The sequence below is a fragment of the Vicia villosa genome, linkage group LG4, assembly GCF_029867415.1.
Source record: "Vicia villosa cultivar HV-30 ecotype Madison, WI linkage group LG4, Vvil1.0, whole genome shotgun sequence".
Classification (NCBI taxonomy): Eukaryota; Viridiplantae; Streptophyta; class Magnoliopsida; order Fabales; family Fabaceae; genus Vicia; species Vicia villosa.
This window is the reverse complement of record NC_081183.1, coordinates 14,278,904-14,302,862: the sequence shown is the minus strand read 5'-3', so window position 1 is coordinate 14,302,862 and position 23,959 is coordinate 14,278,904. Positions and strand designations below refer to the sequence as shown.

At 31.8% G+C, this 23,959-nt stretch overlaps 2 protein-coding genes and 1 pseudogene across 3 annotated transcripts; 1 reads left to right on the top strand and 2 right to left on the bottom strand.

Moving 5' to 3' along the window:
• Positions 1-2,783: 2,783 nt before the first annotated feature.
• LOC131598856 (uncharacterized protein At3g52155, chloroplastic-like) lies at positions 2,784-3,833 on the bottom strand (annotated as a pseudogene).
• A 2,673-nt stretch (positions 3,834-6,506) lies between these two features.
• Positions 6,507-8,462, top strand: LOC131596798 (uncharacterized). The gene is made up of 8 exons (XM_058869536.1): positions 6,507-6,644; positions 6,728-6,891; positions 7,244-7,371; positions 7,466-7,556; positions 7,629-7,785; positions 7,876-8,033; positions 8,133-8,253; positions 8,457-8,462. Exons 1-8 carry the CDS (start codon positions 6,507-6,509, stop codon positions 8,460-8,462), a joined length of 963 nt encoding a protein of 320 aa, XP_058725519.1.
• A 6,201-nt stretch (positions 8,463-14,663) lies between these two features.
• On the bottom strand, positions 14,664-18,051 carry LOC131598855 (metal transporter Nramp7.2-like). 2 transcript variants are annotated; one of them, XM_058871426.1, is made up of 13 exons: positions 17,911-18,051; positions 17,606-17,690; positions 17,472-17,512; positions 17,257-17,335; positions 16,965-17,069; positions 16,750-16,859; positions 16,425-16,606; positions 16,227-16,296; positions 15,929-16,102; positions 15,690-15,794; positions 15,468-15,599; positions 15,268-15,363; positions 14,664-15,172 (listed from the first exon to the last, which is right to left on the bottom strand). In XM_058871426.1, the coding sequence occupies exons 1-13, from the start codon at positions 17,956-17,958 to the stop codon at positions 14,840-14,842; spliced, it is 1,560 nt and encodes a 519-aa protein (XP_058727409.1). In that variant the 5' UTR covers positions 17,959-18,051; the 3' UTR covers positions 14,664-14,839. The 2 variants fall into 2 exon arrangements, with proteins under 2 accessions (XP_058727409.1, XP_058727410.1); XM_058871427.1 differs by lacking the exon at positions 17,911-18,051 and adding an exon at positions 17,797-17,843.
• Between the last annotated feature and the right edge of the window lie 5,908 nt (positions 18,052-23,959).

Below are 23,959 nucleotides of genomic sequence, written 5' to 3'. Positions count from 1 at the left end.
TTTGAAGGAGTGTGGTTGTTATAGTGTCTTTATTGTGTAAAATGTAGTGAAGGTTATTGTTGTGTAGGTTATGGATGGTGAAGTGCCGATCATAGCAGGGGTTTATTGAGAGCTGCTAAGATCATTTTGAGTGAAGGTTTTTTGGTTAAAACATTTGTAGGATCAGGGTGAGGATAATGAAGTTATGAGAGTATTTTGACAGAGGTTTTGTAGAGTAATTGTTGGTTGTGGCTCCTCTGTTTTTTTTTTCTTTCTTGTTTGTTGTGGTCGCCCCCTGTTCTTAATAGATGAACCTGAGAGGGTTTTTGGGGGGAAATGGGGTGAGGATTTGAACAATTCTGATGTGCTGAATTTGTTTCTTTTTCTATACAGGTTTTACTATGCTATCTTGATGCAAATTTTGGACAAATTATGCAGTTTTTTTTGGAGCAGACTTGTGCTGGGTGTGGAGGTGAAGTTGCAGAGTTTGGCTTTGTTGATGATGGATACTGATGAGAAAAAGGAAACCTGGACCACTCTTTTTTTGTTTTTTCTGTGCTTTGATAAAAGACAAACAATGTAACATAACTTTTACTTTATTATTAATAATTGTATTGTAAGTAACACTAAAGAAATCAATAAATTACTAAGTGTATTATATACATATTTTTTTGAACTTTAATAAAAACCAAATTAATCAAAACTTATTATAAAAAAAAATTAACTAAAATAAAATATAAATATTATTCATAATGTTAATTTAATTAATAATTACTTTGATTATTAAAGAAAATATCAATTTCAATAATAACAAATTTAACTATTAATTCAATTAAAAAATCAAGAAAAATCAAATTTAAAGTCGAAAAAAAATGTGACATACTTAACCGGATAACATGGCTAATAGACCTCACAAATAATTATCGATTAGGACGCGGTCAAAATAAATGATGTGAATGGATTGTGAAAATGGTTAAAAAAAGGTATTGACTTTTATTATGCATATGAAAATGACTAGGAAAAATCGGGGTATGACAAGACACACTTCTTGAATATCCTCTGAGCTACGTTGCATCCACAATCCACTTTAGTTCCATCACTCCTCTACACTCATTCTTTGAGTAGCCACACTTTCTTCCCCAACATCCATCGAAACACAAAATGTTTTAAAATCTTAAGCACACTCATCCATCCAAACACAAAACGTTTTAAAATCTTAAGCACACTCATCGACAACTACTCCTCGAGGGTGGGTAATTATCAAAATCAAGTCACTAACTTTTCCATTATTCTGGATTACGTCCATTTGAACACAACTTGGTACACGTACTTCGGTTTCAGAGCTCCTAAAGCCAAATACTCTCTTTGAATACGTGGTTGCCTTATCTTACCGACTTCCACATCTTACAGCTGCTGCGATAACCCTGCCACTCTCTCCCAGCCTCTTCCCAATAATATGACTCCATAGTGTTGGTGTGATAACACCTCTAATAACTCACGCGACTTGACTAAAATTTACACTATATTTTTATAAACAACACAAATTCAACATATCAAACAACAACACTAATTTACATAAAAATAGAGAGAGAAAAATGTACCTTAAGGAAACAAATCAACAACTCCAAGCTTATTAAACAAAAAATCGTTAATTTTTTTTTTTAAAATTACACTTTTAAATAAACTGTTAATCAAAAAGAAAATATTTATTTTTACCTTGAATAATTTGAGAAGAAGTAGTCTTGATGAAGAAGTGGAGAAGAAGAGAGTTAGAGAGTAGGATGGAAGAAGAAATTTAAATGGAGAGAGTTATAGAATAGGGAAGCTGAAGAGAAATTGAAGAATAAGTGCACTAAATGACACATTAAACGGTGATGGGATTGCGTGCAAAGATTCTCTTTTTAGCTAGGGGAGACCCCTAGCAAATTGTCATGAAGTTTTGGGAGGGGGTTACCCCCTGGCAAATTGTCAAGTATATGGCGCGTTTTTTCTTAGCCCATCGCAATACAAAATTTTGAATTTGGAAATTCCCCCAATCCATTTACGAGGGGAGTCTCCACGCCAATGTACTAATAAATTATTATTTTTTGTTTTGTGCGTTGCGAGGGGTTAATCACCTGGCAACGTAATAAATTCAGTGAAGAGTTTATCCCCTGGCAAATACCCCTAGCTAAATAAGGTTTTTCTTGTAGTGAGTGATGACCAATATTATCTCATATGTATTATATGAATCCATTGTCTATTAAAACAAAAGTTATAATCCAAACAAGTTAGTATTACGAGCAGTGGCGGAGCCAGAAAAATTATGAAGCCTGGGCAAAACTTTAAAGACTGTAAATTCACATTATATAATATATCATCGAGTTATAGTTGACAGATTTAGAGAAACACACTCATCGTTATTCTTTGAGAAGAGATGTCTAACCTCATCATTAGTAACACACTCATCAAGAACAACATCAAAACACGACCCCTGTTTGTCCACATATATAAGTTGTCAAATGAATCTATCAAGAACAAACATTCAAGCAGAATATGAAATAAAGTAGAATGTTCAACTATTATGCATCCTGCTACGAGTAAATTTTGGTTGACTCAACTCGAGCCAAAAAGAATATGCTCACTGATAACACAAATTTTTTATGGGGGGTAAGAAATTTTTTATAAGTCATGCATAAAGAGGAACCTTTCAAACACATGTTCTGCATAAATCTTTTTGACACTAAATTTATAATCTTGTTGGAAAATATCAAAAGACATTCCTATAATTAAAAGATAATTTGTTTGTGCAGAAAATAGTTTGCACAAGAAGCCCGTAAAATTTCTGTGTGTGATCCCTTGTGTGGTGAATTAGTTACTAGAAAAATTAAACTACATAAAAGTATAAAAAGAGTTTATCATTATTATATAGCACACAAGACACAATAAGTGACACTGAATTGACTTGAAAGAAGATATTATTCTACACTGTTGTGCAAGGTAATGAAATTAAACCTTGTTCCACGATTTCCCAGCAGTCTCAAGCAGTGCAGCATTGCATGTCTTTAAATCTACAGATGCCCCATAAAGCATTGAAGCTGCCTCTTCCCACCCCTATTATGCCCATGCACCTGAATAGCACCAAATATCCATCAAATCTTACTATTGTGGTTTCATGTATCAACCTCCGCCTTCAAACACAAACTAAAATGAATTTAAAAACCACCATAAAAGCTACCTACAATCTTTAGATACTCACATGACAGTTAAAATCTCATCCCTTGAGTATTTACAAATAAACTTTTGAAGATGATCTACAGTCTGCCAATTCATAGCCGCAATTGAATAGAAACTAGAAACAAAATGAACTTCGGCTTCCAATAGTTCATGCACTTGCTCCTACATTATCTTAAGCATCATCTTAGTACGCATCGCATCACTGCAGCAAGCAACATAAATCAACAAATAATCTCAAAGGCAAACTCATCCAAAAAAACAAGCAAACCTAAATCAATGTCAGAGTATAAAATTCCCAACCTATACAATATAAGTTCAGGAATCCAACCCAACTGTTGGAGCATGAGAGAAACTTTCACATCATCTTCCTTCCTTGACTTACTTAGTGGCCGGTCATGGTCTGCACAAAGAAAAAACAAAAAAAACATTGTATCCAGTGGCGGAGACCATCTGCTCTGGCATCAATTTGAGGGCCTTTGGATTTCTGATTCTTCTCTGCGTTAAGCTTATACGCTTAGATTTTCGGCTTTCTCCGTGTCAGGTTGGTTGAGGCAATTTACCGAACACATAGTGTGCAAGTTGTAAAACGGTGGTAACAACAATAATTCGATACCGATTCATAAACCACAAGCTGCTGCAACAACAATAATCAACAAAAACAACAATAATTAAACATCATGAAGTGAAAGAATAGAAGTGAAAAGAGGCGATAAATTTGGTTAAAACATTCTATCGAACACCTTGCGGGCAAAACTAAAACCTGTATTTTGCTGCATATTTAACATGTAAACATTCATTCACTTAGCTTTATAATATTTTATTTTAGTATTTAGAATCGATACTGAAACCGGCAAATCGGAACTGACTCGAAATTGTGTTGAAAAATGAATTCGAAATTATGAAAACAGAACCGTAAAAAGTAACTTACTGTAAAAAACAAAGGCAAAATTCTAAAACATCAAAGATATAGATTGGGGATTCAGGTTCTAAAATGGTGAATTTAGGCTCCGAAGTCGTAAAAATTTGGGCCAGAGCCTAGGCATGTGCCCAGCCTGGCCGGGCCTTAAAACGCCCATGATTACGAGTTCTAATACATATAAATATATAAATTACAAAATGCTACAATAATATATGAAATACGTTAAAAGTTCTTACAATAGTATTGAACTTTATGGAATTGAAAAAAAAATTGTATTAATCAATTTTGTAAAAGTTACAGTTTTATTACATCAAATATTTTTATTTTAAATCAATCTATTATTTTTAATATAAATTATTATTAAATAGAATTACATAACTAACACTGAAAATATATTTGTTTATTGAATTTTACTTATCAAATTTAGTATTTTAAAATACAAATTTTGTTTTATAAATATTATAATAAAATCCGTGCAATAATTACGCTATCGGCTTGCAAAGTGCATGTCACAATTTTAATATCATTGTTGGGGAGTCCGAGACAGTCGGGAGCACCAACAGAATCAATGCTTCAGGACCACAAGAGAGGGAGACGCCACATCTCAACCTAAAATATCATGTGTAAGTGTGAGTGGTTAAAATTTCATATTGTTATGAATGGGTAAAATTTGGTTTATAAGATAGATGACTCATTTACTTAACACCTTAAAGTTTAGTTTTAGGTTGAGACGTGACGTCTCCCTCTCTTGTGATCTTGAACAGAGACGGACTCACATTTGTCAATGTGTAGTCACATGCCCCCACAAAGATGTTAATCGTATACATATGTATATACATCCATAGAGTACATTTCATAATATACATAATAAACTAAACACAAAACACTCTCACATACTATGCAACTTGAACAGCAAATCAATAGGAATGTAATAGTAACGGCACACGACCATTATTGTAAACAAAACTATATATATGTTTTTCTTATTAATATATGTTTTTCTTATTGATGGAACCTAAATCATTTATATTATAAACTACATTAAACTTATATTTAATATTATAAATTAAATTAAATTAATACAACTATTTGTATATTTAAGACAACTATATTGATGGAACCTAAATCACTTATATTAGGGTAGAATGAAATTTAATATATTTGTATACACTTATATTGATGGAGCCTAAATCACTTATATTATAAATTAAATTAATTAGTCGGTTTTACCGTGCCATGCACGGGTTTATTTAAATAATTGATAATAAATAAATTTTATTTTAAACATTAAATTAATAAAAAAATATTAATAATTTAAATATCTATTATAGAAAAATAATTATTTATATATTTAAATAATAGGATAATTTTCTAAAACTTAAAATCATTATTCACCTTTCAAAATGGAAGAATAAATTATATATTAAATTACAAATCTAAAACCATAGTTAAAAGAAAAAAAGTATTAAATTACACATCTCAAACCATCATTAACCTCTAAATAGTAAGATTCCTCCATCCATGACATGTTTATATCTATAGAAATACAAATCATCGCATGTTATATATATATATATATATATATATATATATATATATATATATATATATATATATATATATATATATATATATATATGAATACAAAATTAAAAGAAAATATAAGTAAAACAAATCAAAACAAACAATAAAATTAAAAATATATAATAAAACAAAAAAATTAACATAATTAAAATGAAATGAACATAAATGAAGAATACTATATTTTCATGTGTATTTCTTTCATCCGTGACATGTTTATATCTCTAAAACCAGAAATAAAATGAAAATAAAACATGACATTGTTATATATTCAAAAACAAAAATAAAAATAAAGCATAAGTTTTAAAGTAGAATAAAAAATAAAAGAAGAAATTTCATCGATGACATATTGATGCATGCAAAAATATTGTACCTTCTAAAAATCAAGAAAAACAAAGAAAAAGACAATAATCATGAAGAAATCAAAAAAAAGAAAGAAAAACACAATAATCAGGAAAATCTATCATATAAGAAGAGTCTACCATTTGAGCAATTCTTAGCCTATCCACATCAGCATCTGTTTTGTGATAATTCCATATCAGCTTCGGCGGTTAACACTGATTTTCTGATCATTCATCTGCATGGTGGGCTGCGGCAGTTATTGCTGTGGGAGTTTCACCCTCCCAGCTTCTCATGATGTTGCAGTTACGCATGTTTCATCATTGTGTGCCTATCCACATTCCAAACTGCACAATGCGCAGTAATGACCTGTTTAAATGCCTTGCCTATTTATCAGTCACTTTCATTCTTCTCTTTCCATGCTTTCTAACTTCTGCGGTTATAATTCAGTGCAGTGTGAATTTGATTGATCATGTCAAGGCCTGTTGAGAGAATAGCAGAGATCAACGATGGAAAAGAGCTTTGGAAGATTGTTGTTAGGATTCACCACAGATGGAATGTTGTGTCCAACAACAAGGAACATTTTGAAATGATCTTTGTTGACAAATTGGTGATTAACCTGTTTATGTTTGTGTATGTTTATCATTTACGTATGTTTGTATAATTTGAAACATTTTTTGGTTTCTGGCGCAGGGAGATGATATTCATGCTGTTGTTCCAGCACCACATGTGTCGGTGTTCACCGAAAAATGCCTATTAGGGCATACTTATGTTGTATCTAATTTTAAGGTGGTGCCTTATGTTCTGGCGTTCAGGGCATCGGGACTCAAATATATGATTAAGTTTACTGCTGGAACGTCTGTTCTTGATGAAGACAAACATGAGATACCCCCGAAATTGATTTATTTTACATGTTTTCCGGACATCATAACAGGGAAGTTTGACAAACATGTCCTGATTCGTGAGTATAGTTTTTTGCTGTTTTATTATCTCATGTTTTGATGCCTTTTAGCCGTATGAAATTAATATATTTATTTCAGATGTCGTTGGAATGGTGGATAGTATTGGTTATGCATAGACTGAGTCGGGCGCAAAGAAGCAGCAAATTAGCATGATGTTGCGTGACCACAGGTTTGTTTTTGTTATACACAAGACTCCCTGATATATGAATCATGTGATATATCCTAATGTGTTGTGATCATGGTTTAGCAACAACATGTTGAACTGTACTCTGTGGGAATCATACGCGGATCAGTTCATCAGGTTTAACAAAGTTAGGGTTGCTGCATCACTCCCTACAGTTGTGTTGCTTCAGTGTGCCAAAGTGAAAGAAGAAGGTTATTCCATGACTTATTTAAATCATTTTAAATTAATTCTAAAACTACAAAATCTGTGATAAATCCATTGACAAGGTATAATTTGAATTTACAGGAAAGTATCCTCTGTCGGTGACAAACACCTACAATGTGACCCTTTTATGTGTTGGTGCTGATTTTCCTGTCATGAAAGACTTTATTGATAGGTATGTTGATAGTATCATGCATTATGTGCAATTATTTTATTCATGACTTTGATAATGATCCATGATCTGCAGAATGCCTGAGGAGAGCCGGGTAACCCTGTCTGATCAACTCGGAGGGAATTCCCAATATTCCTCCCAGAGTTCTGAAAATCAACAGTTGACTCATGTGCAAAAATTGTTCTCAAAGGCTGTTGTTTTACCTATTGCTGAGATTATTCAACTTACGGATGTATGTCTTTCTATTTTTGTATATTATAATAATTATAACCTCGTCATTTAGTGTGAACCAAATTTCTGATATTGACTACTATTTGTCCAGATTACATTTTGTGCTATTGTCGCTACAACAAAATTATTAGTCGCGTCTCCATTTGGATGGTACTATCGTGCTTGTCATATGTGTCAATCTATAGCGCGTGGGGACAGCCCCCCATTTGAGTGTGAAGCTGGTCATGAAACCATGGCTGAAGTCCTTAGGTTTTAGTTGTTCTCACCTAATATATGTTGTTTTTGTCATGTTTGTGTCGTTTCTATGTTGTCTGCTTTTTTAACGGAACGACTTCTTATGATGTTCAGGTATAAGATTGAGATTGAGGTTACTCATGGGGGCAAAAGCTTCAATTTTGTCTTCTGGAACAGGGAATGTGAAATGCTTTTGGGTTTATCTGCATCCCAACTTCGTAACACTATGATTCAGGTTATATTTATATTGTGCAGACGAATTAGAATGTACTTTCTGATACTCTGCGTACACTAATACGGCCGGTTGTTTAAATAGGCTAGAATTACTTATACATGATGAAGAAAAGAAATTCAGGGGGAAAACTACAAATGTTGTGTATAAAGAGGTTTTTAACAATGTCTGAGTTTTAAACATTAATCTCATTAATTCTGTAACAGCAGTAATATATATTACTAACAGCATATTAGTAATGCAAGTAACAGCAGTAATATATATTACTAACAGCATATTAGTAGAAAGAGGTTTTTAACAATGTCTGAGTTTCAAACATTTATCTTAGTAATTCTGTAACAGCAGTAATATATATTACTAACATCTTCATATGTATGTTGTAATGATTTATGGTAACTTTCTCATTTATATTATTAAGTCCAATGTATGTATAGCAAAACATCTAAATACCAAAATCTTATATATTAATATAAAGATGGAGCTAAGTCCACCAGGGAATTACAAAATATTGATAGAAATATTAATAGATAGATACTTATAACAAACTTTTACATCATTTTTCAATTTTTCAACATTGTTACAAGTATCTCCTTGCTGACGGGGTCCTTAATGCTGAAACCCATAGAGTCTTCATCAAGCAGGCTCCTTTCCTTGGCAAATTTGTACCAAACACGCCCTAAGAACATCTGACCCTTTTCGGTATGATGAACTTCACATTCATACCTGACTTCCCTTTCCCAGTCGACCAAATCTACAAACCTTACTCCATTGAGCCAGCGACTTGCCACAATATGCTCAGGAATTTCCTACAATATTAATATAAAACAACATTAGATTATCCCATTAACGGTCCTAAGACAATAAGCTTAAAACGAATAATAACTTACAAGAAGACATGACTGAGCCATCTTCCCATTGGCCACATCTTTCTTCCAGATACAATATGGTAACTCAACAGGCTGCTCTGCATGGCAGCTAACATCCTCACCATCAGCTTCATGGCATCTGAAACATAATACAAACAAACAACATGGCCAATAAACCAATGTGTGATCAAACCTTCTAAATTAAAGCATAAAAATGTATACTCAACATAAGCTAATTCAAACATACACAAAGTTATTAGAAGTGACAGCTTTCCCCACAACCATTTGGTTCACCGAGTTTTCTTCACCTGCATGCAACCATATACAACTTTTAAATTCAAAATGTAACAGAACAACCATTCAAATGATATGTTCACCTTTACCTCTCATTGCTTGATCAACTCTACCTTCCATCTTTTCAGAAATTCGCAGCTTACACTATTGGTTACAGAGTAATGATGACTGCTTCCGTTTTTAGTGCTTTCAAACTTCCCACACCTTACTTATATAACACTCTAAATGGACTCTTCACATACCTGCAACTTTTCCACCGTCCAATAGAATTCAATGGAATTGTTCAATTAGTCTTCTTTGCATTTACATCACTTCAAAACAGTTTTCATTTTATTTATATTCCTCACGAAACACATTTACTGCCCATAACCCAATTGATCTTTCACATCCCAATATAATATAACACATTACAACTATTTTATAACCATTTAATATTACTATACTACTGTTTAACATAAACTATTAAATTCAATTTTCAACTATTCATAAGTCCATTGTTGTATGTTCACCATTTAGATTTAATAGGCTACCATTTACAGGACCCGTTTCACTACTTATACCAACAATAATGAAATTAGGAACCCTATTATAATCAATTTTGATAGAAATCCTGTTCACTACTTATAAAAAGCAATACTTAATTTAAAAACAGATTGGTAATCAATTTTGCATATAAAACCATGGCAGATTTTGCACAATCAATAAAACTTAAAACCAAAACTGATAATATTTAATTAAAAACCATACATAGTATCATAATTGTTAATCTTTGTTCACATCCACCATTACCAAAAAAAAACAAAACCATAATTCGCATACAAACCAAACTAACAACAAACTGTCCTATACATCCACCACAAACATTGTCTAACCAACAGCTCTATCAACGATCACCACTGCGCTCCACTGTTACCATAATATCTAACACTGGCGGGTAATAAATCACAAAGTGCACTTTATCTCCTTCTTTCAATTTAGCTGCCCTTACATAGTCAACCCATTCTCCATACAAATATGTTTCATTTTTGTTTGGCCTCTTCTTCACATTGCACTCATATGGGTACCCGTTGTCCACATCATAGAGGGTAATCTCTGACATTCCAGCAAAACCACATTTGTCTACTATTTCTGCAGGAATATGCTGCACTCATTGACAGGCAATATCAGTTACATTACATCTGTGTATAACACCATTGTGCCAACAACTATAGACTTTAAACACTGCTTACCATAACATTTGAGCAAAACTTCTTTACATCATGAACTTCACGAGTCCAGTACGCTTCTTCCAGCTCCTCCTGTATAGGACTCATTTCCCTGAAATAAACACCACATTTACACCAAAATGCCAACACAACGACATCAATATACCTATAACTATAATATATTCCCTATCACTTAAAAAAAAAACTTTACCCGTCACTATCAGAAGAGATCATTATGTATTCATTCAAATCAGCAGTATCTGATAATCCCGCAGAAGTTCCTATCCCATCTCCATCATTCCTTCAACACAATAACATACAAACTAATCATTAAACTAAGTTGTACACATTCTTTGGGAAACACATTCAATTTTGTGGAGGTTAGGTTCTATTTACAGACAACATACATTTATCAAAACTACTACCGTAACATGCAAAAACAAATAAAATTATAAGATTACCCTTTATTTTCAACAACACTGGCAGCATCTACAGATTCATCCTTTTGACCGACCTTAGAAACTTCACCAGCATCTTCGACACGATTCAATCTTTCATGTTGTTTCTTCCATTCCTCCATAACATCCTCATTCTCATGTGACCCACTCAGTATCCTCTCAATCGTAAGTCGCTTCATGGTGTTTGCAACTCCAACAAATCGGGTGAACTGGAATCAAAACAACATCACGACCTCTAAATGGATGAATATTTTATAATAAACTCTGCAAACAACATAAACAGAAACACATGCACATACCTCATTCGAAGAGGATACCTTCTTGGCTGTGACATGTTGTTCTTCAAACTTATCACCGAACCCTGCGTTTCTTACAGCAACAATGCCCAGCACAGACTTATGAAGACACAACATTTGATTGCCAACACGTTGAAAAGTTATGAAGTCCAACATTTCTTTTATTTTAAATGCCAACGTTATGTAACAATAACAATAAAATTAGGTAATCTCCACCAAGGCTAACCATCTAAGGCCCAATGAAGTTTAATGTCCTATTAACTTACATATATTAACCAACAATAAGGCCCGACATATATTTTTAACCTATTTCAATCATTTTACCTTATTATATGAACTTACCCATATATATTAATTTTTCCTATTCTATTTAAGTTCCCTAAAATCCAATGCGCAAGACCGACGGGTACCCGTGCGAACGCACGGGTAAGACACTAGTTGATAGAAAGAAACTTATCTTGTAAGGAAAAAGTTGAAAATAGACAACTAATATGTTGTACTAAATATGTATAAAATAGTGGAAATGTTATAAGATTGAGTTAGTGGTAGAGATTGCTGGTTAGGAGAAATTATGTGAAGATTATAGGTTTGAGTTAGTGAGGTAGTGTTGCGTGGGTAGTTTTAAATTTTTTATTTAATTAAATAATTGAAAACATGGAGGTTTTATTTATTTATTTATTTAGTTAAGTAATTGGAAGCATAGAGGTTGTTTGAAAAATAAATTTAAAATATGTTATAAATATATTTTATATTAGTTATGTATTTAATTTAAAACAAAAGTTAAAATGAATATAATTAATAAATAAGAAAGTTACCCATCTATATGTAATACATGGCATTCTCAATTGAATAATAAAAGAAGGAAAATATATAGAATTTTGAAACTAAAATTGAAAAAAATACAAAAAAATTTAAAAAGTAAAAGATAAATAATAAATTTTTAGAGGTCAGTAAAATAAATTACAGTGAAATAAATTGCAACTTTATATGTAAGTTTAAAGATATAGAATTAGTATGTAACCCTTAATTTATATAGGTATAAAATTAATTTGTAACCCTTAATTTATAAAGCATCTAGGTATAAATTAGGAGTATACGTGAGATACTATAAGTAAATTTAAAAATATAAAATTAGTTTGTAACCCTTAATTTACACATCATCTAGATATGAGTTAAATTTCATGAGCCTATCTCAAGGTCATGCAAAAATTTATTGAGACATCAATTTATTTATTAGGATTATTGTGTAAGGATTTATCAAATTTTATTTATAGTTAAAATCATAAAATTAATATCTATTAAGAATAAAATATGAATAATAAAAGCTAAACACAATCATTTTAGAACCTATAATTTTTCCAATCTCACTTTTCAACAATTTTTAAAAAAATTAAATTTTGTGATGTTTCAAGGTATCTACAATTTTTTTAAATAATTAATAAAAATAAATAGAATTAGAAAAAAGTAAAACGTTAATTAATAAAAAGAAATTAAGAATGAAAAAAATTACAAAAAAAAAATTCTTGTGGATACATTTTGTGATGCTTTCAAATTTGTACCTGTAATTTTTCGACAAACATCAACAAAATTAAAAATAAAACGGTAATCAATATAACATTGTATAATAAGGAGAAAGTAAATAATAAAAACAACAAAGAATAAAATTTATATTTAAAAAATATATAAAAAAAAAAACATAAAAAAGATTTAGCAAAAATGCAAAAGAAAAACATACAAACAAAAGCTCTTAAAGAGAATATATATAGTGAATGAAAAGAGAAGCAACTTAAAAAAATGAAGTTGCTATATAAATATGGATGGAGGTTTTATGAGATAATGGCTTAGTGGGGTTATTAAAAAGATTAAATTTGAATAGTTAATTGAATGAGTGAATTTCTAAAACATGGTATGATGGGGTTAGTTAGTTAACAAAGGGAGAATTAGTAACCGTGAAATTGAAAAAAAAACTACGTGTTCCATTTTTTAGCGATTTCAAATAAATAATTTTAAATAAATAACTAATCATTTTAACTTATAACTTATTAACCTTACTTGTCCTAATTTTTAGCTTACTTTTAAATAAATAGTTGAGCATTGTTATTATTGTTATTATTAGAATTAAATTTTGCTGAGAAATTTTCAATATTTAATGGAGTTCTGTTAAAAATACATAGTTAGTGGAATTAGTGAGGTTTTTTGATAGATAGTTATTATCAATATTAATTATTAATTTTATTAAGTAAAAATGAAATTCTAAAATAATTTATTAATTATTACATTAATAGAATTTTGGCGGGAAAAATTGATGAAAGAAGTTGTAGGATTATAATTTAGTATGATGATACAACTATTTGTATATTTAATATTTTTATAATATTTTAGCTCAAGTCATTCCTCCATATATTTGTAATATTTAAAATTGTATACATTTATTCGTATGAATTGCCCCCATAACATAAATTTTCTAGGTCCGTCACTGATCTTGAAGCATTGGTTTCTTTCGTGCTCCCGACTTTCTCGAACTCCCTAACATGAATGACCTTGGTTTCCTTGTTCACATTGTGTGGTTGTAGGAATTGTATTATCACATGAATAAACTCATTTAGCCTTAAACTATTAAGCTTGTTGAACCTTGTTATGAGCCTTAGATCATACCATGTAAAAATTTGTTGTGAGACCCTATACATGTTCTCATGTATTCTAAGATCTAATTGTTGTTTGATAAAAGACATTGTCACTATACTAACTCCTCGTGTGGAACAACGTCGAAAATAGTAAAAACTATGATTATTGATCGATACTACTTATGTATTTTCAAGACTATAGATGCATATACCAATTACCAAGTATAATCATGACAAGTGATTATAAATTTTTAGTATTATTCTCAAATTTCTAGGTGCATACCCATGCCCGCCTTCTTCAATTTGTAGCCTTACAAATATTGAACATGGTTATAAAGACAAAATCCAACACTATTATATTTTTGACTTATATTTTTGACTAAGGACAAAGTCTTGACGATTACACTATCTCGTAGACTTTATCAAAGTTAAGTCGACTCTTACCTAACTCTATTGTATTTGTTGTCACCTGAATCTGCATCGAGTAACTTAATAACATATTTTAATGTTGTTTTAAAAAGTCTATTCCTAAAAAAAAAAATTATAAATTGATCACATTAAAAATTCATGTTTTTATAATTATGTGACACATCAATCCAATAATTTCAGAGTGGTGTGTTTTTTCATTCTAGATGGGAAAGAATGAAAAAAAAAACTAAGATGCAAAATCTAATTTCAACTAATAGGGAAGCTATCATTTAGAAAACACTAATAACTGTAAAATCATTTCAAATTATCTTTTTGAATATCAATTTGAGAACTAGTAATCATCCAACAGTCACTATTGACTATATTTTTCTAGTTTCTCATAAATATCTTTTCTTTATGTGAAATGCATTTGGTCGTTTAATTTGGAAGTTGGATATCAGCTAAGTCTTCTCTATAGGGAACATGGCTCAATTCCAACCGATCATGATCCAAAACACCCTTTTCCACTTGGCTTTGCATTGCTGTATCATTCTTCGTCTCCATAACTATCGGAACAATGTCTTTTCTGAAGGTAAGGTAGATAACTGAGACAATATAAATTGCCATTAGAGGAAACACTATGATGCCAATGAACACATTTGCCACTTTTGGTAGATTACTATGAATTAACCACTTCACAAAGGTAGTACTGAGGTAGTATACATTGATACCAATGATCCCAGCGCCTAATATCCATGATATAGTTATGATCTGCATATAGATTGTATTATAAATTGTCAATCTTTAACTAAGAATATCTCAAATATTATCTTAGAATACATAGAGGATGGAAAATGACAACTCACAGTCCTTGAATTCTTGTGAATTCCCATCTTGGTACTGCTACTGCTAAATTTTAGGAGTGGAATTAAAGCAAATGGAAGCTCAAAAGAAAGTATCATCTACAAAAAAAAAAAATTAATTAGTTTGCTTGTACTTAAATTGAATGCAGTGTGTGTAAATGTATTAACGAAGCAAAGAATGACAAAATCTAGAGTTTACAAACCGATGCGATGATGATAAGCTGACTAGAGCCAGAAGAACCGCCAACAATGGTAACAACAAGACTAGGTCCTATGGCAATGAACCTAGTCATCAAATTCCTTTTCCACCTTTTCATCCTTATGTTCAAAAAACCCTACAAAACCAACCAAACAATCTAAATTCAGTAAACCATTCCTCAAAACACCTTTTATATTAAATATTTTTTATGTTGCTTTTAAATGACCTGCATAATGTATTGTCCTGCATAGGTTCCTGTGATGGTAGAACTTTGACCCGAGGCTAGCAGTGCTATGGCATAAATGGTTGAACTTGATCGTCCCAACACATTCTACATACAAGTTTAATGGACATCAAAATTAATACAAATGAGATATAATTTGGTGCTTAGTTAGGATTAAATTTAAATATAATGTTTTGACTATAGCAATTTATTATACACTAATAGTGAATTAAATTATGAACCTTGAGAAGAAAAGAAGCAGAATTTATAGTAAGGTCATTGCAGTGTTCAGCATTTTCTTTAGAAAGGTCATTGGCGGAGCAAATTGCGCCCGACACAGAAATCATTGCAACATTGATTAAAAACGCAACAAACAAAGCGAAACCACTCTCATAGAGAAAGTATCTACATGCATCCTGCACAATCAAGCAATATATTTCAATGAGTCCCAACATCTACCAATGCCAACATACAAAACATTTAATATAGTTTAAGCTGTGTCCCAACTTATAGCCATTGCTAGATTTTTTAATGGCTTACATTGATGCCTCTCCCAGAATTAGGTACTTTTCTAGATAGCACCAACGCAGAATGAAGGAAAAGATTGTGCCTGCAAATTGGTCCAGAGCAGAATTTCAGATCCATAAACATTTAAGAGATTTAAGAGATTATTGTATACACTTTTGGTACAACATGTTAATGATATATCAAATTTAAATAATGGACAAGAAAGATTACGGCATAATAAGGGCACCCAAAAGGGCAATAGCATCGCCCACAGCTCCTTCACCGGAAAGTTTAGGCACAAACATTCCTTTAAGTATACCAGAAGCGGAGGGATTTACATAACTCATTTCAGCAAAGAAACATGCCGCCATTACAAATACTAGGAGTGTTATCAGTAATTCCAACTTCCTCACCTGTTCAAAAAAAGGGTGAAGACAATACTTTTGAACTAAATTTACACTCTCTTGAGTCAACTCCAATGAAATTGGGAAAATTAAAGTATCATCGTTTGATTTTAATATCTTATTCAAATATATTTTTATAAAAGCTGAATTACCCCAAATCTCTGCAGACTCAAAAGCAAGAGAGTGCTGCAGCCAGTCAACAGAACTCCTGCCCACAATGGTATATTGAATAGTATATTAAGTGCAAAAGCTGTCCCAATCACTGTCATAATCAAGTTTAGATAAAATTAATAGCAATATTACAAAGTCTATCATTAAATGACTTAGATTGAAAAGGACCAGAAGACAAAGAAAAACAAATGGGTACCTTCTGGTATGTCAGCAGCTATTACAGCAACTTCTGCTAATAACCATAAGCAATACTTGACAATTAACGGATATTCAATTTTACATATTTCTGAAAGGTGCTTGCCTGTAAAATATTTGAATAACAATGATTAAAAAAACATACGTACATAACTGATGATATTCAGGTGCCTAGGCTAAGTCTTACTTAGCTTTTTGTTCTTATTAGAGATATAAAATTAGAACAAATTGATTACACAGACATAAATGCATGCATATAACTAATAATAAGTTGATGATTGACGCGTACTCACCGGTAGTTACGCCGAGATTTGCAGCTAATGACTGAATTATAAGAGCAAATATGAGTCCAATAAGAACCAACCACAGCAGCTGAATACATCATCAACAACATTATATCAATTTCAAAGTTTATCTAGTTTATATAGACAAATGTTAGAAGTAAATGTGATAACCCTAAAATCTAAAATCTCTTTCAAACTTGTTAATTTAGTTGAGATTATTTTACCTCATATCCGTGGTTAGCTCCGGCTTGCAAATCAGTTTCCACTTAATTACGAAAATAACAAACAAAAATCAATAAGCAGAAACATAAGAGAATCAATGAGAGAGAACGAGATTTCAAAATATATATATACTTACTGTTTCCAGGATCAAGATAAGCCAAGGAAACAAGAAAACCAGGACCAATATACGGCAAGAAATTTTTCCATCCAGATTTCGGAGTCTGTGAATGTATCAAGCAAGCAAATAATTAATCAATCAATGTAATGTACTAATGCTAAAACACAATAGAATTTGAAAAGAAAAAAATGTAACCAATTACTACTTACAAGTTACTACACTTATATAAACTGAACCAGAAAAAAGTGTATACACAAGAATTAAACTAAAAAAATTCAGAAATAAAATTTTAAAAAGAATTCACGTGTAGAAATAAGAAGTACCTCCTCATGATATGAGGATGTTTCCCTAACTTGATTTTGTTGCTCCATCAAGTTTGTCAAATATCTTTCTCTATGATCTGCTGCTTGTCACTTCTGGTTTCTGACTTTTAATTTGTTTCTTCAAAAGTGACACAACTAATTTGTGGGATGAGAAAACATAAATAAATAGACAATGCTGATTATTAATTATTAAAAATAAAATATTTGATGGTGAATAATTTATATTGATTGTGAATAATCTAAAATATTAAGAAAATTCAACTAATAATCTAAATTGATTGATTTATTAATTTTGAATTTAATTATGCCATTTTTAATTTAATGATTTAATACTTAATTAGTCAATTTATTTTGTCAATTTAGAACACGTTTGATCTGCTATATTGATTGATTTTTTAAATAATGCAATTTATTTATATTGTATTATTGAAAGATGATAATGAGTTATCACATATTTCCAAAATTTGTCTTTTATACTACATTTACTTTTTATATATTAAATATTATATATTAATATAATCAAAATATAATTTAATTATTTCAAGTTTTTCTTAAAAAAAATTCATATTCTAATATATTGCATTATGTTAGATATTTATTTTGTATTTTGAACAATTTTAAACATAGATTATATTTATATTATAGTTAAAATCATATATTTTATGTATTAAATGTTATAAGATTTTATGTAATTATTTATTAAAAAGAAAAAGTAAATAGGATATATAGGTTAAGTAAGCCAATTTAAAATAAGATTCTTGATTTGAAAAAAATTTCAAATTCAGTAATAAAAATCTGCTATTTATTATAATCGGTCTATATAGAACACGTTTCATCCGCGTAACTAAACTTTAAAAAATTATACTATTATTTATATTGTATTATTGAAAGTTGCACATTTCCAATTTTTATCTTTTATACTACATTTACTTTTTATATATTAAATATTATATATTAATATAATCAAAATATAATTTAATTATTTCAAGTTTTTCTTCAAAAGATTTTGTATTCTAATAAATTGCATTATGTTAGATATTTATTTTGTATTTTAAAAAATTTTAAACATAGATTATATTTATATTATTGTTAAAATCATATATTTTATATATTAAATGTTATAAGATTTTATTTAATTATTTATTAAAAAGAAAAAGTAAATAGGATATATAGGTAAAGTAAGCCAATTTTAAATAAGATTCTTGATTTGAAAAAAATTTCAAATTCAGTATTTAAAATCTGCTATTTATTATAATTGGTCTATATAGAACACGTTTGATCCGCGTAACTAAAATTTAAAAAAATTATATTATTATTTAAATTTTATTATTGAAAGTCGCACATTTCCAAATTTTATCTTTTATACTACATTTACTTTTTATATATTAAATGTTATATATTAATATAATCAAAATATAATTTAATTATTTCAAGTTTTTAAAAAAAAAATCTTGTATTTTATTAAATTGTGTTATGTTAGATATTTATTTTGTATTTTAAATAATTTTAAACATAGATTATATTTATATTATAGTTAAAATCATATATTTTATGTAATAAATCTTATAAGATTTTATTTAATTATTTATTATAAAGAAAAAGTAAATAGGGGATATAGGTTAAGTAAGCCAATTTAAAATAAGATTCTTTGGTTTGGAAATAGTTTTCAAATTCAGTGATAAAAATAGGTTTTTTCTTTACCCACCTCCCTATGGGGTCACCCTCAGCGAAAATCCCACTTTACCCCTGCTTCAGAAATATTATTTTCGAAGTATTTTTTTTTAAAAAAATTTCTCAGACTTCGGAAGTGCATCTCCGAAAACACCAAATGGGGGGTGTTTTCGGAAATGCACTTCCGAAAACACTTTTTTTTCAGATTTTGGTGGGTTTCGGAAATGCACTTCCGAATTATGCAGAAATTGTGTTTTTTTTTTTATGTTTTTCTTAACAGTCTCGTATTTTTAATTAAAGGAAAACGCCAAATAAAATAAGCGACATATAAATAGAAATACTAATACGATAAATAAAATGCAAATAATATATACAAGCCGAACCAAATAGTAATAGTGTGCGGAAGATATCATCCGAAAACAAAACAAAAATAAACCAGGACCCCTACTGGGTATGCCTAACCCTCTCTCCCTGGGACCTCCTCTGCCGCCTGTATGCCCCCGCACGGCCCGCATCAGTGACGATCCTCTCCATCACGGCGACTGCCTCTGCACCGTCCTGATCAAGGATACCTCGATCCAACGCGTACCGCCCAAGCATCTCTATCCGCTGGCAGATCGGCAGGAGATCAATGATGTGGTCATCATCGGCCTGCTGGTTCTCCAGGATCTCCTCGTGTGCTGGCCTAGGAGCGCGGGGAGCGTCGAGTCTCATCAGAGGATGTGACACCCGATAGAACCATGTGACATAGCCCTCCACATTGTGCCAGTCCTGGGTGACCCGAATGCGACGATACTCCTCCGGGACCACATGACGCTCCCAATCCTCAAATATGCCAGTGAGCTGCACTCGGGTCACTGTGTCGGGAGCAGCCTCAAAAGGTGACCTGGGTATCAACTGTCGCATGCACTGCTCAGGGAGATACCGCACCATGGTGCTGGTCCCGCATGCAAACCAGCCAGAATATAACGATATTCCGTCAAAGGGGACAACATCGGTGTAGTCGCTGAATGGCCTCCAACAGACGTCATCGTGCATCGTGCGGTCGAGGTACCCACGATATGGTCCCACTACATTGTTCCCCCTCCGGAGAAAGTATCGGGCGGCCCTGGGCATGGTGTCCTCGTACTCAGGATCAATGCGGAAGTCGTGGATGCGGGGGAAGTAGGAGATGATCCAGCTCTGAAAAACAAACACGATAATCAGTTAAAAATAAATACGAACCATAAATAAATGTGAAACAATTAAAATGAAATGTACCGTAAGTAGAGTGCAGGATCCGGTCAAATGCATAGTCCTCCAGTTGGAGGCCTCATTCAGCTTCTGGTATAGGTATGCCAGAACAGCTGACCCCCAGTTCCACTGGTGAACGGTAGTCAAGTCCATGAAATAGCGGAGGTAGGTCACGTCGACGTACCTTGCACTCTTGTCCACAAAGAGTGCAGCGCCTACCACAAACATGTACCAGCACCGGGGAGCGCAGGCACGATGATACTCCACAAATAGGCCGTTATCCTCCTCCTCGGATTTGGCCGCCGCCACCAGGTGGTGCTCGAAATATACGCTCAGAGTGGTGAACCGGATATGAGGTCCATTTGTAGTCATACACTCAAAGTCAGCAACTTTGGGCTCCATACCCAAAAAGAGCGTCATCCACTAACTGCCTTCGATCCTCTGGATTCAGGAGTGGTCCAACAGCGTCCCCCTGATCGGCAAGTGGAGAAGACACTGCACATCATGCAAGGTGATCGTCATCTCCCCAACCGATAAGTGAAAAGAAGACGTCTCCTTGTGTCACCGCTCCACAAAGGCCCCCTGCATGTCGTGGCTGATGGTGGTATACCCCGTCATGCAGAGCCCACTAAGCCCTGAAGCTCTCACCGCGTCGTTAAACCACCCAGGTTCTGTTTTTTTTTTTTTTGTTATTTTTATTTTATAACTATTGTTTTTATATTTTCTTTTTACTAAACCTTTTTTTATTAATTCTTTTTTTTAAAAAATTAAACTTTTTTTTATATGACAAAAATTAATTAATTAAATTAGATTTTTTATTATAATTGTAGGTTTAATATTTTTAATTAATTTTTGGCTAATCAATTTAGGTTTTATAGTAATTTTAATTTAATTTTTGAATTAGATCAATTAACTTAGTTTAGGTTTAACTAATAATTAATTTTGTATATTTAGGCTAATTTAATTAGGATTTAGGTTTTGCATAATTGATATAATTTTAAACCTTGATCAAGAGTAAACTGTATGCTATGTTTTTGTCCCATTAGGTTTTCAACCTTTAAGGTTTAGGTTTTAGGTTTTATAATCAAACATTGAATTTCTTCATCGCGATTCTCTTCTCACCTCCCACTCCAGTGTATGTCGCATGCCTTTAATTCTTGTTTTATTAAAATTTCCACCTTTATTTAATTCAATTTATGCCTTTATTTAATTTCTGCCTTTATTTAATTATTTATTTTCAGCCATTTAAATTCTAGAAATCAATGTATTAGGCTGCCAAGGTTTTTTTTGTAATAGTTAGGGTTTATTTTCGCGCTCCATTCCTCCTCTATTATGTAACTGCCCCAAAGCCTTGTAATAGTTGTAGGTTTATTTTCTGCCTTTTAATTTCCGCATAATATAACTGTTATATAACTGCGTGGTTAGTAAAATAGGGAGTGACAACTAATAATTGAACGTAGGTCATAAACTGCAAAGATAAATATACGAACTGAACTCACGTGATTAGTGCACACACACACACACACCTTTAGGGTAATCCCTCTTGTTGCCTGTTGCCTTATGATTTTGTTGCCTCTAAATTGTACTAAATAATAGTCAAGTCCCTCGGATGTAGGGATACCTTAGCTTGCTTCCTTCGATTCAAAATCTCCATGTCCCTCCGATAAAAGATCATGGTCCCTTGGAGTTTCCTACGATAAATATGATCTCGTCCCTCGATAAAATGGTGATAGTCCCTTCGAACGCTAAGGTATCCTTACTGTTGCCTAAAATGACTATTTTATCCTTCCCTTAGACTACCTTCCCTCTTTATGGTAGGGACAGTCTTGTGGCGAACGATTATTCTCGATGACCCACACATCCAATTGAAAGACTTCCTGCCTTCTCATGGTATGGATAGACCCTTTCGCCCAAAAGACTTAAAGAACAAAGAGACCATCTTAGGGTAGGTGTTCTTAAATGCTTGTTCATATTCAAATCAAACTTTCAAATGTTTTTCACACCTCCTTTCAAAACTATTCAAAACAAGGCTACACTTATTTACAAGCTAAAGTCCTTAACGAAGTTTTTACTATTCACACACGACACTTCAAACATTTCAAAGTGAGCTAAGCAATTAAGAGCCCATGGATAACCATGGATACAAAGGGTGCTTACATCTTCCCTTTGTATAACCTATCCCCGAACTCAAAAATTTTCAAAGATCTTTCCTATTCTTTTTGCCTTTCCAATTAGATAAAATAAAAGTCGGTGGCGACTCTTGCTTACCTCAACATTTCTTTAAAAGTCAGTTCATCATATTACAGATATGCAAGAGGATCAGATGAATGATGTTTCACCTGAAGAGAATATGCTTGAAGATCAAATAAGTAATGAGTCGAATGAGTCGGGGGATCAATCTGATGAGGATCAACATCAGTTTTCCGATGATATTCACGAGTATCCAAGGAATCTGTGGCAGAATGATTTTCTAGATCGGATGAATGAGATTTTTAATGAGTATACTAGGAATTTGCAGCAAAATGCAGTTTTTGAGCATGTTTACCATTGTTTTTCCATCTCATCTCTTAATAGGATAGGTCATTGAATGCTTCTCGATTATAATGCTTTTATCATCATTTAGAATCTAATTGTTAGTATGGATCATCATTCTAAAACATTCAATAATACGGATTCTTTCTTCTTTGATATTTTTGGTAGCCAATTTTTGAAAACGGTGATAAAAGTATGTGCAGTGCACTAACATCTTACTTTGTCACATTTTATTCTTTGTTATCATACTTTGTGAGAATTTCGATAGCTAATGCAAACTTCTTTTTTCTTTCAGTTATTAAGCATGCTTCTGCTCTAGATCGACTCTGTAATCTTATATTTGTCACTCAAGTTTTAACAATTTGATTATTTGAATTCATACTCTAACTCAGGTTTAAACCTTGTAGTGCGTATGAACATTGAATATCCAATGTTATTTGAACTGAAAAATTCTTCTGCTGATAGAACTAATCACTGCGGAGTTTTGGAGTTCACAACTGACGAAGGGGCTGTGTCCTTACCGAATTGGGTATATATGTTTTCCTTTCGTTATTCGTATTTATTTTGTTTTACTTAATCGAGTAGCCATTTTTATTAACATGTGCAATGTTTT

Bases quoted from the DNA above. Each gene is read 5' to 3' on its own strand.
- LOC131596798 (XM_058869536.1), top strand. From the start codon at position 6,507: ATGTCAAGGCCTGTTGAGAGAATAGCAGAGATCAACGATGGAAAAGAG. The intron at 7,372-7,465 runs GTTATTCCATGA...TTGAATTTACAG, and splicing joins TGCCAAAGTGAAAGAAGAAG to GAAAGTATCCTCTGTCGGTG. The intron at 8,034-8,132 runs GTTTTAGTTGTT...TATGATGTTCAG, and splicing joins ACCATGGCTGAAGTCCTTAG to GTATAAGATTGAGATTGAGG.
- LOC131598855 (XM_058871426.1), bottom strand. From the start codon at position 17,958: ATGGAGCAACAAAATCAAGTTAGGGAAACATCCTCATATCATGAGGAG. The intron at 15,795-15,928 runs GTTCATAATTTA...ACTTGTATGTAG, and splicing joins CTGCTTCTTTTCTTCTCAAG to AATGTGTTGGGACGATCAAG. The intron at 15,173-15,267 runs GTGAGTTGTCAT...ATCTATATGCAG, and splicing joins TTCACAAGAATTCAAGGACT to ATCATAACTATATCATGGAT.